General features: G+C 53.1%; 3 protein-coding genes across 5 annotated transcripts in view; 1 reads left to right on the forward strand and 2 right to left on the reverse strand.

The window, feature by feature from the left end:
- Positions 1-8,990, forward strand: part of PHAF1 (phagosome assembly factor 1) — a 29,456-nt gene extending 20,466 nt beyond the window's left edge. For all 3 annotated transcript variants that reach the window (XM_061387556.1, XM_061387557.1, XM_061387558.1), the window contains exons 10-17: positions 3,970-4,103; positions 4,500-4,583; positions 5,128-5,210; positions 5,589-5,632; positions 6,010-6,053; positions 6,204-6,262; positions 6,836-6,908; positions 7,527-8,990. In XM_061387556.1, coding sequence (XP_061243540.1) covers positions 3,970-4,103; positions 4,500-4,583; positions 5,128-5,210; positions 5,589-5,632; positions 6,010-6,053; positions 6,204-6,262; positions 6,836-6,908; positions 7,527-7,613 — 608 coding nt within the window. In that variant the 3' untranslated portion in view covers positions 7,614-8,990. The remainder of the gene's footprint in view (positions 1-3,969; positions 4,104-4,499; positions 4,584-5,127; positions 5,211-5,588; positions 5,633-6,009; positions 6,054-6,203; positions 6,263-6,835; positions 6,909-7,526) is intronic.
- Positions 8,582-11,059, reverse strand: B3GNT9 (UDP-GlcNAc:betaGal beta-1,3-N-acetylglucosaminyltransferase 9). Its single transcript, XM_061387559.1, has one exon. It carries the CDS (start codon positions 11,057-11,059, stop codon positions 9,854-9,856), a length of 1,206 nt encoding a protein of 401 aa, XP_061243543.1. The 3' UTR covers positions 8,582-9,853.
- A 2,651-nt stretch (positions 11,060-13,710) lies between these two features.
- TRADD (TNFRSF1A associated via death domain) lies at positions 13,711-16,269 on the reverse strand. The gene is made up of 4 exons (XM_061387560.1): positions 16,119-16,269; positions 14,951-15,228; positions 14,670-14,868; positions 13,711-14,534 (listed from the first exon to the last, which is right to left on the reverse strand). The coding sequence occupies exons 1-4, from the start codon at positions 16,267-16,269 to the stop codon at positions 14,224-14,226; spliced, it is 939 nt and encodes a 312-aa protein (XP_061243544.1). The 3' UTR covers positions 13,711-14,223.
- Positions 16,270-16,733: the final 464 nt, after the last annotated feature.

Genomic DNA, 16,733 nt, shown 5'->3' on the forward strand with positions numbered 1-16,733 from the left:
AGGGTGCCTCCCGTACCGCCCTGTGTGGACATTCACAAGGATCTGGTACTTGCAGACTTTGGGCACCCAGTCTAGCTTGACAGGACTTTCAGTGGTTTCCATAGGTCACCCATGCTTACCTAAGTGCAGGATTTATCAGTTCAGTTCAGTTCAGTCCCTCAGTCATGCCCAACTCTTTGTGACCCCATGAACCGCAGCATGCCAGGCCTCCCTGTCCATCACCAACTCCTGGAGTTCACCCAAAGCCATGTCCATTGAGTCAGTGATACCATCCAACCGTCTCATCCTCTGTCGTCCCCTTCATCTCCTGCCCTCAATCTTTCCCAGCATCAGGGTCTTTTCAAATGAGTCAGTTCTTCACATCAGGTGGCCAAAGTATTGGAGTTTCAGCTTCAGCATCAGTCCTTCCAAGGAATATTCAGGACTGATCTCCTTTAGGATGGACTGTTCTCCTTGCAGTCCAAGGCACTCTCAAGAGTCTTCTCCAACACCACAGTTCAAAAGCATCAATTCTTCAGTGCTCAGCTTTCTTCACAGTCCAACTCTCACATCCATACATGACCACTGGAAAAACCATAGCCTTGACTAGATGGACCTTCGTTGACAAAGTAATGTTTCTGCTTTTCAATATGCTCTCTAGGTTGGTCATAACTTTCCTTCCAAGGAGTAAGCGTCTTTTAATTTCATGGCTTCAATCACCATCTGCAGTGATTTTGGAGCCCCCAAAAATAAAGTCTGACACTGTTTCCACTGTTTCCCCATCTGCTTCCCATGAAGTGATGGCTCCGGATGCCATGATCTTAGTTTTCCGAATGTTGAGCTTTAAGCCAACCTTTTCACTCTCCTCTTTCACTTTTATCAAGAGGCTCTCTAGCTCCTCTTCACTTTCTGCCTTAAGGGTGGAGTCATCTGCATATCTGAGGTTATTGATATTTCTGCCGGCAATCTTGATTCCAGCTTGTGCTTCCTCCAGCCCAGCGTTTCTCATGATGTACCCTGCATAGAAGTTAAATAAGCAGGGTGACAATATACAGCCTTGACGTACTCCTTTTCCTATTTGGAACCAGTCTGTTGTTCCATGTCCAGTTCTAACTGTTGCTTCCCGACCTGCATACAGGTTTCTCAAGAGACAGGGCAGGTGGTCTGGTATTCCCATCGCTTTCAGAATTTTCCACAGTTTATTGTGATCCACACAGTCAAAGGCTTTGGCATAGTCAGTAAAGCAGAAATAGATGTTTTTCTGGAACTCTCTTGCTTTTTCCACGATCCAGCGGATGTTGGCAATTTGATCTCTGGTTCCTCTGCCTTTTCTAAATCCAGCTTGAACATCTGGAAGTTCACGGTTCACGTATTGCTGAAGCATGGCTTGGAGAATTTTGAGCATTACTTTACTAGCGTGTGAGATGAGTGCAATTGTGTGGTAGTTTGAGCATTCTTTGGCATTGCCTTTCTTTGGGATGGGAATGAAAACTGACCTTTTCCAGTCCTGTGGCCACTGCTGAGTTTTCCAAATTTGCTGGCATATTGAGTGCAGCACTTTCACAGTATCATCTTCCAGGATTTGAAATAACTCAACTGGAATTCCATCACCTCCCCTAGCTTTGTTCGTAGTGATGCTTCCTAAGGCCCACTTGACTTCACATTCTAGGATGTCTGGCTCTTGGTGAGTGATCACACCATCATGATTATCTGGGTCGTGAAGCTCTATTTTGTACAGTTCTTCTGTGTATTCTTGCTACCTCTTCTTAATATCTTCTGCTTCTGTTAGGTCCCTACCATTTCTGTCCTTTATCGAGCCCATCTTTGCATGAAATGTTCCCTTGGTATCTCTAATTATCTTGAAGAGATCTCTAGTCTTTCCCATTCTGTTGTTTTCCTCTATTTCTTTGCATTGATCACTGAGGAAGGCTTTCTTATCTCTCCTTGCTATTCTTTGGAACTCTGCATTCAGATGTTTATATCTTGCCTTTTCTCCTTTGCTTTTTGCTTCCCTTCTTTTCACAGCTATTTGTAAGGCCTCCCCAGACAGCCATTTTGCTTTTTTGCATTTCTTTTTCTTGGGGATGATCTTGATTCCTGTTTCCTGTACAATGTCACAAACCTCCATCCATAGTTCATCAGGCATTCTGTCTGTCAGATCTAGTCCCTTAAATCTATTTCTCACTTTCACTGTATAATCATAAGGGATTTGATTTAGGTCATACCTGAATGGTGTAGTGGTTTTCTCCACTTTCTTCAATTTCAGTCTGAATTTGGCAATAAGGAGTTCTGATCTGAGCCACAGTCAGCTCCCAGTCTTGTATTTGCTGACTATATAGAGCTTCTCCATCTTTGGCTGCAAAGAATATAATCAATCTGATTTCAGTGTTGACCATCTGGTGATGTCCATGTGTAGAGTCTTCTCTTGTGTTGTTGGAAGAGGGTGTTTGCTATGACCAGTGCATTCTCTTGGTGAACTCTATTAGCCTTTGCCCTGCTTCATTCTGTACTCCAAGGCCAAATTTGCCTGTTACTCCAGGTGTTTCTTGACTTCCTACTTTTGCATTCCAGTCCCCTATAATGAAAAGGACATCTTTTTTGGGTGTTAGTTCTAGAAGGTCTTGTAGGTCGTCATAGAACTGTTCAGCTTCTTCGGCATTACTGGTCGGGGCATAGACTTGGATTACTGTGATATTGAATGGTTTGCCTTGGAAATGAACAGAGATCATTCTGTCATTTTGGAGATTGCATCCAAGTACTGCATTTCAGACTCTTTTGTTGACCATGATAGCTACTCCATTTCTTCTAAGGGATTCCTGCCCACAGTAGTATATATAATGGTCATCTGAATTAAATTCACCCATTCCAGTCCATCTTAGTTCACTGATTCCTAGAATGTTGATGTTAACTCTTGCCGTCTCCTGTTTGCAGGATTTATACACGGAAGTTAATGTGAACTATGCTTTTTTCCCCTGATTTACACACAGCTTTGTCTGTGTGTGTGAGGAGTGGGATTTGAAACAGCTTTTATTGTACAAGAAAGAGCTTTGTCAGCTGTAAAGCCCTATGCAGAGTAAGGTGATAGTGGTGATTATCATGGTACCAGAAATTATTCCTCCTCGGATTCTTAGCTTCCTTTTATAATTTTGGGCAAAACACTCTGTCTTCCCATCCACAGAATGAGGGAAATTTTACTGTTGGTATGTTCGTTGCTATTCCACAACCACGTGTGTGTGTGTGTGTGTGTATTTAACTAGAATCATTTTTTAAATGTATTAGACAAAGTCAGAGTTTAAAGATTGTTCCCAAAGAAGAAAGCTTTGGCAAATCAGGTTTTCCATTTTCACCCACTTTCCTGGTTTGTCTCTTGTTGGGTGTTAGTGTTTGTAGAGTTAGGGAGTAAGTTAATGGGTGCTTAGCTCTTGGCTCTTTTATAGAGTGATCTTCCGGTCCAGTCTCAGGTTGGGGGTTACCACTGAGAAGTACTTGTTATCGTAAATCCTCTGTCTTGTTGGGAACCGGAAAGTGGCAGGAGATAATGGCACCCATGTGTATATTTCCATAGCACCTATGCTGCTGTTTGTTGTACCACAGTTGTGTGATGGTGAAGCTTTACACCGTGAGCTCCAACGTGGGCAGAGATTGCACCTGTTTTTCTCACCGTTGTTCCCTTAGCATCTAGCAGAGTGTCTGTCCTAGCCCAGGGTGTCAATGACTAAGTATTAGGTGAGTCAGTGAGTGACATTTCCAGAGCTCCATGTTACTTCTATGGGATTGAGTGAGTCTCTGGCATTATTTTGAGTAGAGAGTGATCTCCTGTAGCATCTCAAGTCCTGGTGACCTGGTATTTCTACTTACATGCGGTCTTGCCCCTCAGCCAAACCTGGTAATGCAGCATGCAGCCACTGGCCTCTCTGGGGCTCCGGACCCTGGGCCGCAGGGTTCCATGCCCTGACTGGGAACCTGACCACCTCTACTTATTCTCTGCAGGTTGTGGACCTGGCCTGCTAGCAGATGCCAAGATGCGGGTATTTGAACGCTCAGTGTATTTTGGTGATTCCTGTCAAGATGTTCTTAGCATGCTTGGCTCTCCACACAAGGTCTTCTACAAGTCAGAAGATAAGGTAGGGGAAGTGTGTTTATAAAGTGAATAGGTGATCTTGCTCTTTTTATTTAATCAACTTGAACTTAATAGTGAATAAATATGAACTGCTGTTTTCCCATAGAACCTGTTCTATTAAAGCTAATGGAAAAAAAGTAAAAAACTGATGGAGAAGTAAATTGAAAGCTGTCTTCTGACCCCTGTTGATCAGATTGTCCTCCCTTTCCTTGGAGACCAGGGCCCAGTCTAAAGTCAACCGAAGCCGTCTGGGTTGTTCAGCACCAGCATCAGGGACTCTCATGCTCTTGCTTACCCAACAGATGACTATCATACAAGAAACACAACTTGTAGACTCATTTCATCCAAGAGCTGTATTAATGGATTGGATTTTAATTCATTATTATTTTTTCCCCAACAGATGAAGATTCATTCTCCTTCTCCTCATAAGCAAGTTCCATCCAAGTGCAATGACTACTTTTTTAACTACTTCACTCTCGGAGTGGTAAGCTGTGATTCCTTAGAGAACTGTTCCATTTCCCTGGGGGTGTGCAGTGTGCTGGGCAGGCCTGTGTGTACACTTGCAGCTTTAACTGTGCTGGCCTGTGGAAGCCAGAAGGATCTGGCAGGTCCTGGCTTTCAGAACAACCAGCTTCCCTGAGCCCCTTGACAGTCAGGGGGGCCCTGAATCTTCTTATTAGCTTTTAAGGCAAAATCTGTGCTCAGTTACATTTTTAATCTGGTGCTTTTTGTCAGGGAAGATCTCCCTGACCATGTTTGAGTTCCCAAGCAGTGGGAGCTGTAGCCCTCTGCCTGTGGGGCCTACTGGTACAAGGTTTGGAATGAGGAGGCCTGGAGATGGTTGGGTGTGTGTCATCGTCGCATTGTGCTAGGCCTCAGCTGTCCCTTTGGTTGTTGTTTGGGTCAGAGCTGTTCCCCAAGGGCATCCCCATTGTGGAGTGGGTGTCTTCGAGTAGGACATGTCCTCGAAAGCCCCCTGCCCGCCTCAGTAACTTTACCCACTTGAGCATCCTTGTTTTCTATCCCAGGACATTCTCTTTGATGCGAATACACACAAAGTGAAGAAGTTTGTCCTGCATACCAATTACCCTGGACATTATAATTTTAATATGTGAGTATTCCTGCACCTGCCCCTCCAGGAAAGAGAGCTTGCGGCCTTGGATGTTTGCTAATTCATGAAAAGTAAATGATTTCGTGAGTGTTTTCTGTTCCTGGTACAGTGTCCATTACCTTATATCTCTCCATTTATACCCATTTCACAAATAGAGAAATGGATTCAGAAAGCTTGGCCTCTTATCTGAGGTGATAGGGTCTTCAGAGCCCCCCGGCTGTGCCCTTTCTGTTTTGACTCTAGGGCCCAAATCTGGCCTCTCCAGGGCTTTGAGCAGGTGTGCTCGATCCTGTTCTTCCTGGGATGCAGAGTTGAGATGTGGGGGTGGTCAGGTCTCCCAAGGGGTCCCACCTTTACCCGTCTCCCTTCTCTCTCTAGTTATCACCGCTGTGAGTTCAAGATCCCCCTAACCGTAAAGAGAGGTGAGTAGTCAGTGTACTCAGGGTAAGGAAAGGGTTTTAGAGTCAGTCTCTCATGCTTCAAAGAGATGATGATCCAAGCAGAGAGGGTGGCAGTGGTTGGATGTGAGGACTCTTTGCCCACCTGCTTCTCCTCAGAGCCTCAGCTCCTCTGGGTTGGGCTCTTGGTTCTGGGGGCCACGTGGTTCTTGGTCTGTAGTCTTTTGGAAGCCCTTAAGGTCTTATCCTGTGCCTGTGGGATTGTTGGTTTCCAAACTTCAAGCCCAGTGCATAGTGCGGCGAGGGCTGGGGTCGCAGGTGGGCTGAGCCATCTATCTGAGCAGATGTGGAATTGAATCCAGGCCAGGCCAGCTACCAACCATGCTGTGTTCTCTTTTCAGAGAACACAGAGGGTCAGACAGAAACATGCACAACCTACAGCAAGGTGAGCTGCTATTTTTCCCACCTGACAGTCTGAAAATGAGGAGGGTATGAGCCTGCCAACAGTCTGGGTGCCTGTGTCCTTTGGGCCAGCCATTGGTCATAGTGGGGTCGAGTCCCTACTAATCCCCTGTCACCCTCATCCCTCTTTTAGTGGGACAACATCCAGGAGCTCCTGGGACACCCTGTGGAGAAGCCTGTGGTCCTGCACAGGTGAGTGGGGGTTACTTTCTGATCCCCCCACCCACCTCCTCCCCACCCAGAATGACCGGGAACCCTAGCAGTGGGTATGGCTTAAAACTGGCAGGAATTTCTGATGTTGCCACATGCTTCCTGCCCCAGCCCTGTGAGTTAGAACTCAGCCAACAGTTCTGCACATTTACTTGCAACCAGAGGGGCTGCCCCTGGGATAGCTGCCCCTCTCCCTCCTACCTCCAGTTACTCAGAGAGGGAGGCAGTTTGACTAGCTGTCCCCATCACACCTGCTACCTGCTTTAGTTCACAGCCCAGTAACTGGTTGCCCTGCTGTCTGAGGTGCCCTCTCTCTCCTGACTTTGTACACTCCAGTCCAATTACATAATACCCTTCTGTGCCAGCTGGATTGCATAGAATTTGGTGCTTGAGGGAGATCAATCACTGTGCCTCGGACCTCAAGAACCCGTGTGGGAAACACACTCAGAGCCCCGAGGGACCACTGGCTAACAGCCCCTACCCCAAAGGGAACTGGATGCCCCAGCTGGCCTAGGTCTCTGTCTGCCCCTCTAATTCTGGCTTCCCCGGCCTCAGGTCCTCATCCCCAAACAACACCAACCCTTTTGGCTCCACATTCTGCTTTGGTCTTCAGCGGATGATCTTTGAGGTAAGCCCTGGGGGTTGAGTGGCTGGTGATCATGTCAAGGACAGGCAAGTGATGGGGGAGAGAGATTAGGAAAGGCCTGAAGGGCCTGCTGGGCAGGCTCATCCAACAAGATGAGGGGAAATGGGGAGCCCACATTTATATTTGAAAACATGAGTACAATAGCAAAGGGAACTGCAGGGCAAGTGGGGCTCTGTCTGCGGGAATTGGGGGGGTTCTTTAAATGCCATATGAATGAATGTGTGGTGGGGCGAGTGGCTCTTGAGGCCCCACTGGCTGGGAGAAGAATGGGGTGCCCCTGCTTTCCCATCTGGTTGCCATACCTTCAGCAGACCCCTAGCAGTTCCAGAAGGGCTGGACAGATGGGTATGGTGAGGTTTATGTGTCCCGGAGGAACAGGTAGACACAAGGGCAGAGATGACCCTTAACACAAGCCTGGGGGGTGTGGAGGGGTCAGTCCAGCCCCATGTGCAAGTGTGTTGCACACACAGGTGCTGCCTCACGTGCCTTCTCTTCTATCACAGCGCAGGACTGATCCCACTGGGGGTTTTGTGGGAGTTTTGCTGTGCTTACATCCCTTCGACTCCTCCCCCTCGCCTCACTGTCCTCTTCTTACGCCAGGTCATGCAGAACAACCACATTGCCTCGGTGACCCTTTATGGCCCCCCCAGACCTGGTGCCCACCTGAGAACCGCGGAGCTCCCCTAGGAACGTCATGACCCTTGCCCCTCTGCCCCGTGGAACTGTGCATTGCATCCTGTTCAGTGGGCCACCCCGTGGGTTTTCTTGGACATCTTGCCAGTGTGGAAGGGCTGTTGTGTTTTGAGGTGGGGCTCAGGCTGGGCACTCTGCCATGGGGTAAGAGGCCCAGATATTCCTCAGTCCGTTCTCAGCCTGCTGGTGCCAACAGGGGACACAGACTGCAAAGAGAAGCACAAACTCTGAGCCTTGATACCTGGAGCCAGGAGCTCTCAACTAACATGTAAGGAGACAGAGTTCTGTCTCTTTGTCCCACACACATTGGGAAAACTTGGGACTTTTCTATGGCTGAGAACACAGGCACCCAGACAAGGACACGGTCCTGCCTTTGGCCCAACATTGCCACGTGACCTTTAAGGCAAGCAGGTAGCCTGTCCATAGTACTTGGTTGCGACTTTTGCACTACATCCACTTTAGTTACTTGATGAGCTGGCTGTGGCCAAGGTGGCCCACCTGCCCTTCCCTGTTTCTTTCTTGCACGCGCTCCCTGCCAAGCCCAGTAGGCACACCCAAGTGGTTGAAACACAACTTTCTACCATCAAGGTATGTGCCCAGGCCTGGCTCTACCTGTCTTGGAGCAAGCCTTCAAGGTCACCTGTTCCCCTGCTTTGCCCCAACGTTGCTGGTGGGGCTGCATGTTTCCATTCTGTTTGCCTGTTTTATTTAATGCCAAAGTTTTAGCCAAAGACATCTTGCTCCTTTTTTGTGTGTTTCAGCGTTCTGTTCTGCACTGTGGGCTTGGCTCTCCTGCCCTGACTCTGGGCAGTGTCCCCCGGCCGGGCCCTTTCACACGGCTCAAGGCCTCTGGGGCTCGTGGAGGGCTGGGCTGCTCCCTCTTCATGGGACTTGCTAAGGAAAGAAGCATATGTGCTTTAAAAATATTAATCCTTTTGAAAAGAATTGAGAAGAGAAATGTATAATTTTATCCCATTTTTAATATTTTGGTCTAGCAACTTGTGATACATAGATGACAATTTTGTGAGGTTTTTCAAATGTGTGTACATATTTTTGTAAATATGACTCTTTTGTAATTAATTCATGTACAGCCTCATCCTGTATAGTTTAACAATGAATGTGCGGGGGACCAGCCCCAGGCTCTTGTGTGATGTTCCCATGACTTCGTGACTGATTAGTGTCTTCCCGTGTGGATGGTGGCCTGGCCAGAGACCCCCACACATCCCACTGTGGGGCAGCCAGGACTCTTCCCATCCTCCTAGAATGGGGGAATCTTCCTCATGCCCTACCCATACCCCTCCTCCAATAAAAGACCTGTGCCCTCAGCAACAGCTCCCCATGTGCTGATGCTGGGATGTTTGTACTAAATAAGCCTGGGGGCATTGGTGTTTTTTTGTTTGTTTGTTTTTGAGAAAGGGGGTGGTTGAAGATGGGGAATTTTACAGCTGATTTCATCTTAGAAGAGGTTCCCTGGCTTCTCTGAAGGGGGCAGCACAGACTCCAGTGGGAGACTGGCATAGGTACATGGGTGTAGGTTCTTCTCCTGTGGGTAGCTGGAGGTGGGGAGAGACTTCAGGTAGAACAGTGTGCCCAGTCCGTGTGCCTCCATCCCAGGTGTTCCACCTAGTCCAGGGCTCAGGAGGGGCTGGCCCCAGGAAAGCAGATCTAAAGACCTAGACAGGGCTAAGACCAATTCAAACTGGAGGGGCAGACAGGAAGCAAAACACCTACTTTCAGACTGAGCTGTGGCAGAATCGCTGCCGGTTCCATGAGGACTGAGGCCAGGCCTTTTATCCCTTCCTGTGGGGTCCAGTCTTGAGAAAGACCTGCATTTGTTGGCATCACTCTAGGGGTTCTAAACTAAGGAGCATGGTTAGACTTCATGAGCCTCTGCCGCCACCCCTCCCCCCATACATACACTCACACATCCCTGCTCGGAGGACCAAGCATATTCACCTGCTTGGCAAAGAGCCTGGTTCTTCACCACCTCAGCCCTGGCTATCTCAAAAGTGCCACCATCGGATTGGTTCCAGGTCATGGCCCAGTAGAGAGGGTCAGCAGGAGCCAAGCTCAGTCTTCATTCCCTGGGCCTTCTGAAGACAGACACCTGGATACCCCTTTATGGGGAAGAACCACATACACAGCACTAACCCACCTGGGGAACCTACCCTTCAAGCTACCTCCCACTTATATACTGGGTCTGAATGAGGGGGGCTTAGAGCTGTGATAGGAGGCTAGGGGCCCCACTGGAAAGGGCCAGCAGGAACAGGCCATGGACGCGCACAGGCTGGCCCGTTCGGCCCGTGCAGCAGGTGCCACATAAGCCATATGTCAGCAGCTGAGAGCCCGTGCACTACAACCAGCTCGCGATAAAAGCAGGGGTCGAAGGTGTGGAGGTGCGGTGCGGCTGAAGGTCGAGGGATGCCAAAAGTGCGGAAAGCAGGATGAGGCTCAGGCGTGAGGCGCAGGCGCTGTAGACACATGCCCAGAAAGACGTCGTCGATGGGGAAGAGCTCAACCTGCGCGCAGGCACCGGCCAGGCGGCGCAGCGTGGCCCCCGAAAGCACGAAGCCGCCGCCGCCTGCGTAGGCCGGGTAGGCTGGCAGGCCGTACACAGCCTCTGGGATGTAGTACTTGCTGGCCCGCACGCGGATTGGCCGCGCCTGCACGATCACGTCACCTGCAAGCAGGTCCTGCGCCGGGTCCCTCGGCGCCAGGAACTCCAGCAGGTTTCCCACGTGCACGAACACGTCGGCGTCGCCTTTAAAAACGAAGCGCACGTCAGGGCAGTAGTCCGAGGCCCAGGCCAGAAAGTGGATCTCCTTGAGCGTTAGGTTGAAGAAAGTGTCGTCGAAGGCCCAGAGCAGGATGTCCGCGTACGCGCGGCTCTCGGCACGCAGCAGGGCGCTCCAGTGCGTTTGAGTGCCCGCTTCCGCCTCACCTGCGACTGTGCCTGTGCCCCTGGGTACGCCCAGCAAGAACACCCTGCGCACTAGCGCCCCCTGCACACGCCCCTCAGCGCCCCACGTCTGGCGCACGGCCTGGCGCCGCTCGAAGTCCGCCGCCACCGACTTGACGGCGATGAGCAGGTCGGGTCCGCGGGGGAACGCGCCATTTCCTTGGCACTTGTGCGGCTGATTAATGAGGAGAGGGAAGCGCCGCTGGTCTTTGGCGCGCAGATAGCGGCCGAAGTCAAAGGGTCCCGTGGGCGTGGGCGGCTCCGGCGTATCCCCTTCGTAGGCCGGAGGGGCTGCACCCGTGTCCGGGGCCTGAAATACACGGAGCCCTGGGGTGGGCCACGGCGCCGCCCTCCCTTGTGCTCGCGGCGCGCTCGTCGTCGGGGCCGCGCCTTCTTGCTGCGCGTAGAGCAGGAGGCCGAGGGTGGCGCCGAGGAGCAGCGTGAGCAACGCTTCTCGGCGTAGGCGCAGCCTCCGCCTCATGTCAGCCTGGCCGGCGCTCGCGCCCCCTGCGGAGAGACTCAGTCAGGGGCTCGCGACGTGGAAGCTAACAGCGGCGGGGGCTACCGCCCCGCTCTCCCGGAGGGGAGGCCGCGGGAGGCCACAGGCCAGGGGTCTCCGGCTACTGGTCGTTCACCCCCCTCCGGGGTCCTCCTGTTTTGGACCCTAACTCCCCCCACTGGGATAGACACCCTGAAAGGACAAGAGGTTCCTCCTCTTAGTCGTCTGCCACCCTCTCAGCTCCGGCCCAGGACAGTGCCCCAGAGCCGGGGCGAGAGACGCGGAGCCTCGGCCCCACCCCCTTCCCGCGCCGAGGCCGAATCCCTTCCAACCATCCCTACCCACCACGGCGGTCCTTGGGATCCTGACACACCTTCTGCCCTTGGGAGTGGCGCGGCCCCGGATGCCGGGGCCTCCGGGGCTCAACGCAGGGTCCCAAGGGCGGCCATGGACGGGGCTTGGGCCAAATGCAACGTTGGCAGGAAGGGGGGCCAGGGCCGCTGCCACGTGACCCTACAGCTGTGTACGCCTGGACATCTGGAGCTCAGCTCCGCCCTGGCGCCGCGGGAAAGCTGTCTCCAAGTGGAGACTAATCCCTGAAAGGGATCCTCACGGTCAGCTATTTCTCCGGAAGGCTCCAAGAGGTGAGTTCTGGTCTTCGTTCTGACTTAAACTGCCCAATTCTGCCTTTCCAGGGGACAGGAAGAAGCACTGGCCTTTTTGGTTAGTTTCCCCACCCTTGCCTCTCCGGAGCCGGAAGGGCCTGGGCTGGCAGGAGCCCCAGCGCAGGCGGGCTTGTCATCCCCTGGCCCCTCCCAGGCCATCCTTGGAAGTGCCTCTTTTCTGCGTACCAGGACCCCTGGTTCCCCAGGTACATGGAGTCTCCTTTCTCCTGGTTCTGCCATGCCCGCCAGCAGACACACCACACACACAAGGACCAAGACGACTGCTTGCTCAGTTCTCACAGCTCTGCCAGCAGCTGTCATGGGTCATGCCCAGATGGGGGTACTCCTTCTCAGGGAGTCAGGTGACTCGCCCAGGATCAGACAGACAGAAGGTAAGAGCACTGCCCAGGACTTCTGGAATTCCATCCAGGACTCCTCTGTCCTCCCTTGCCCCTCTCCCTACCCATCCGCAGGGATACAGGAGAGGGGGCCAACCCTGTCTTCTTTAACTTCACAGGTGAGCACTTCAATCTATCTCTGCAGAGGCAGTTCTGAGTCCTCTAGTCCCTGGTGGCCCAGGCCAGCATAGCCTCCTGCAGGAAGAAATAACCACGCCTAGGCCCACTGCAGGCCAGACAGGCTGGCAGGGATTGGTTCAGCTTGGGGAACTCCAGAAGTAGGTCAGTGTGCAAAGGGTTTGATCGGAACCCAGGCAGGCAGAGAGGTGAAGACTGAGAGGCCAGACCTTGCCCAGCTATGCTGCCACCTCTCTCTCCCTGGAACTCAGAGCCTCCAGGTGGGGCCTGGAGTAGACAACCCCACCCCACCCCGGAGTTTCTGAAGGCAGACTAGGGAACCAGCACTGCTGCCCAGCGCCATCTTCTTTCCCAGTGGCTATGACTGCTCCTTCTGACTTCTTCCCACCAGTGTTCTGCCTTCCAAAATAAACCCTCCATCCTGGGCCTCACCCTCCTGCTCACAGACTTTTCAGGAGTCCTCTCCTATCTGTGGCTTTCTCTACTGCTTCCACTCCCATCCCTCCTGTGGTCTGGTATCAGGCTGTCCCCACTATGTCCCAGAAACAGCCTCCACCTAGTAACCTTTTCCCTGACTCCAGTGGACACTCCTCGGCCTTCACAAATTCTCAGCCTCCATCACAGCAGGTAGAGCCATTCCTCTGGCTTCCAATCTGGTTTTCCTCCTTCCTCTTTGGGTTGCTCTTTTTTTCCAGTTGGTGTCCTTCAGGACCTCCCCCTGGGCTGTCCCAGCCACTCCCGCCTGTATATTTCAGAGTCCTTAGCCTTGACCCTCTCCTGAACTCAAAACTACAGCTCTAGCTATCCCTGAACTCCTGGTGTTCGATAGGAACATCACGCCCAGCTTGTCCCAAACAGAGCAAGCGCTTCACCTTCCCCAGGGCCCCTATTTCACCAAGCAGATCGCTCCTCCCATCTAACTGGCAAAACTCTGGAGTCCTCTCCCACCTCTCTCCTCATTCAGTGTCACCAGGCCTGTTGTCCTTTGTCCTAAACAGCTCTCAGTGTTCATCCTTTTCCTCCATCTCTGCTACCAACTGCCTCAGCCTGGGGACTGTACTCTCTCTCCCTCTGAATCCTCACTCCCAGCCTGAACTGTCAAACCCCTTTAAAGGCCTCTCACTTGCCTCCGGATAAAATCCAAACTCTTGTAAAATGCCTCTGCCTCCCCCACTCTCCAATGGGTCTCTGCAAATCCACCCACCCCTAGATCCAGCCACTGTAAACCTTCTGTTCTAATACCCCTCCCTCTCACCTTCCTCAAGACTTCACCTGAGGCTGGCCATGTCAAGAATACTGCCCTTCTCTCATTCCATCCCCGCCCCAATATTCACACTCATTTCTCCCCAAGGAAGCCTAACCCCTAACCTGGGTTAGACCCCTGCTCAGTTGTTCCCACAACCCCTTGTATTTTTCACATCCAAAAAATGGGTCGTATTTTATTACTTTATATTCAGAGTCCCACACTGAGTGTGAACTGACAACGGACAAGAATCATGTGTTTTGTTCACCACAGTATTTGCAGCACCCAGGATGATGCCTAGGATACAGCAGGTCCTTAATGAATAATAATGAATGAAGAGGTAAAGTCTGGCTGAAAGCCCTTCTTTTAGGGTGGGAGAAGGTGAAGCAGACCTTGCAGCAGGTCTGTTCTAGATACTAGGGTAGAGACCCATTCACTCTGTCTCTATCCTAGTATCTAGAACACAACGCCCAGTGGCACCCCAGCAGACATGGTGGGTGCTTGTCTGACTCCTGGAGAGGGCCTCCATCATCTCTGCGCAGCAGCTCCAGCAGCTCAGCTAAGTGGGGTTGCTAAGTGTGGTCTCAGAGTCGCATGGTGGACAAGAGGTCAGCAGTAGCAGCAGAAGGGACCTACGGTCATCCAGGTGCTCCAAACCCTGGCTGGGCAACTGACCGACCTCCCCTTTCTCTGGTACTCGGCCTAGGCCAGGCTGCCGTCAGGATTCGCCAGGCCCAGCAAGTCCTCCGCCAGGCTGGTGAGCTCGTTCTCCTCGAGCGCCTCCACCAGGCGCTGCAGCGTGGCGCGGCGGCCCTCGGCCTGCACAAAGCGCCGCAGCAGCTGGAAGGCCTGCTCGTACAGCCCGTCGCGCTCGTATTCATAGGCCAGTGAGTCCAGCGCCGGGTCCCGCAGCGCGCGGCAGCTGCGCTGCAGAGAGCGCCCCACCTTGCGCCACTTGAGGCCCACTGAGCGGGCGAACTTCTGTTGATCCTGCAGGTTCAACGGCCGGTTCACTGCAGAGAGAGTGGGGAGGGAGTGAGCTCGGGATACCCTTCCATTCCCGCCACAACTACCCGGCCCAGACCTCGCTCCTCCCCAAGCTTCATCCTCCTGAGGATCCTGCCTTTCCCTCTCTCCGAGAGTCTCACCTATGGGCTGACCCTGGAACAAAAAAGTCTGGCCAGGCAGCGGTGGTGGCGGTTTCTCCTCCGGCGGAGAAGGTGCCAGAGACTGCAAGGGGGCTGGAGTGCCTTGCACGTCGCTTCCTTGGCCCCCCGCCGAACCGCACGTCAGATTCCTGAGCGCATTCTCCAACTCGGTGAGTTCCTCATCCCGGAGCCGGTCAGGCTAGAGAGGAGAGTGCGGCGTCGGTGGGGGTCTCCGCAGCGAATTCCCGCCCCACCCCACCCTGGCCCCAGCCCAGCCGCACCTTCTGGGCGCATATGCAGTTCAAACAGCGCTCCTCGTTGGTCAGCAAGGCATCCAGCTGCTCGGCGCCAGCGCGCAGCTCCAGTTGCAGTGGCACCGAGTTCAGGGCCAGTGCCCGAGCCAGGCACCCTTGCAGCGTGGCTCTTAGCGCCCCCTCGCGGTAGGCGCGGAGGAAGCGGCTGCACGCCTGGCGCCCGCTGAAACGCAGTTGCACGATCAGCTGCGGATCGCTGCGGTGGATCTTGAGCATCTGCAGCACGTCGGGGCTCCCGCCACTCTCTGCGGAGGCGGGCAGTCAGGCGCCATGCGGGGCCATGCTCCATGAGGCCGGAGAAGGAATGAAGCCTGAGATGAGACGCCCCCCCACCCCCAGACACCTAGGGGCGCAGGTATACTCCAGAGTTCCCGGCTGGGAAGCCGAATGATGAGGCAAACAGCAACAACCCAGAATAAAGGCCAGGACCTATCACAAGGATCACCCTGAGACGGAGTGGGTGCCACTCTGAAGCCTCAAATGAGGGTTGACAAAAGGAACGTAGGAGAGACTTTGCAGAGTAGAAAGGGGCGTTTGCCCTGGGCACCCCAGACCTCTGGGTAGGCAGCTGGCCATGCAGTGGGCGGGAGGTTTCAGGTCTTCCGCCTCCTAGTACTGCTTCCCCCCTCCCAAGGAGAGGGGCTCTCGCTGTTCTGAGGCTGGGGCCAGATCCCCCAACCAGCTTCAACCTCCTGTGGCCTCTGCCCTCAGATGGGAAAAGTAGGCTGGAAAGGGAGGTACTGGGGAAGGGTCTTGGGCAAGGAGTGCTGCAGTGAGAGAGGAAAAGAAGAGAGAGAGTGTAATGTAAGATAAGTAGAAAGCAGTGAGCAAGCGGCCTGATCTGGGGAGTGGGGGAGGGGCATGGAGTAGGGGAATATTAGTGCACACATAGGTAGACTACACACAGACACAGGGACACAAGTCTATACCGAAGGGCACTTATGCGTACCAGAGAAGAAAGACCCTACATAACCAGGCATCCTCCTCCTGTCATCCCCAAGGAATCTTTTCCTCAAACCAGTGATTAAGCACAAGCCCACAGAGTCGAAGAGGTTGGGGGGGTCTCAGTCCCTGGCCCCGCCCACAAAAGCCCCAGGCCGCCCTTTCTTCCCCAAGTGCCTGCCCAGCCACACACCTGCTAGGGCAGTCTGGAGAGCCCCGTACATTGCCACTTTCTGCTGCTGGTGAGCGTAGGCATCGGACAAGACCACTTTGTCCAGTGAGGACTCCACAAACAGGTATGCGCTGCCCACCCACTCCTCAAGCCCATTTGGCCCAGCCGCCATCTTGCCTCCTGGGGACAGAGATAGGCATTCAGATCACCCCCGGCCCAGCCCTGGAGACAGCTTTCCAGTCCCACATGGCCCAGCTGTCCCCACCCAGATGGCACACTTTTGAAGGTAAGTTCATAATCCCCTAGGCAGCTCCTTTTGCTTCTGGTCCCAGCTCAGCTAAGAGTTGTAGTCAGGACTGTCCCTCCACTGCCTTCTCTCAGAAAGAGCCCAGGGTCACAGGGGTGGGAGAGGAGAGGGACAATGTTGCAGTAAAAGCAAAGAAGTTCTGCCCCCCTCCTCAGGGCAGGGTGTCTTTCTTTTCAAAGCTGACTGGAGACACCCTCCTCCTGGATGGTGCCCACCCCCACAGGACAACCAGACTCATGTCCTGGTATGCCCTCAGTTCATATTTGAGGATCCCCGCAGGAGAAGGCAATGGCACCCCACTCCAGTACTCTTGCGTGGAAACTCCCATG

This window comes from Bos javanicus, chromosome 18, assembly GCF_032452875.1.
Source record: "Bos javanicus breed banteng chromosome 18, ARS-OSU_banteng_1.0, whole genome shotgun sequence".
Lineage (NCBI taxonomy): Eukaryota > Metazoa > Chordata > Mammalia > Artiodactyla > Bovidae > Bos > Bos javanicus.

Bases quoted from the DNA above. Each gene is read 5' to 3' on its own strand.
- B3GNT9 (XM_061387559.1), bottom strand. From the start codon at position 11,059: ATGAGGCGGAGGCTGCGCCTACGCCGAGAAGCGTTGCTCACGCTGCTC.
- TRADD (XM_061387560.1), bottom strand. From the start codon at position 16,269: ATGGCGGCTGGGCCAAATGGGCTTGAGGAGTGGGTGGGCAGCGCATAC. The intron at 15,229-16,118 runs GTGTGTGGCTGG...CCGCCTCCGCAG, and splicing joins TCTCCAGACTGCCCTAGCAG to AGAGTGGCGGGAGCCCCGAC. The intron at 14,869-14,950 runs GTGCGGCTGGGC...TCTCCTCTCTAG, and splicing joins ACTGCATATGCGCCCAGAAG to CCTGACCGGCTCCGGGATGA.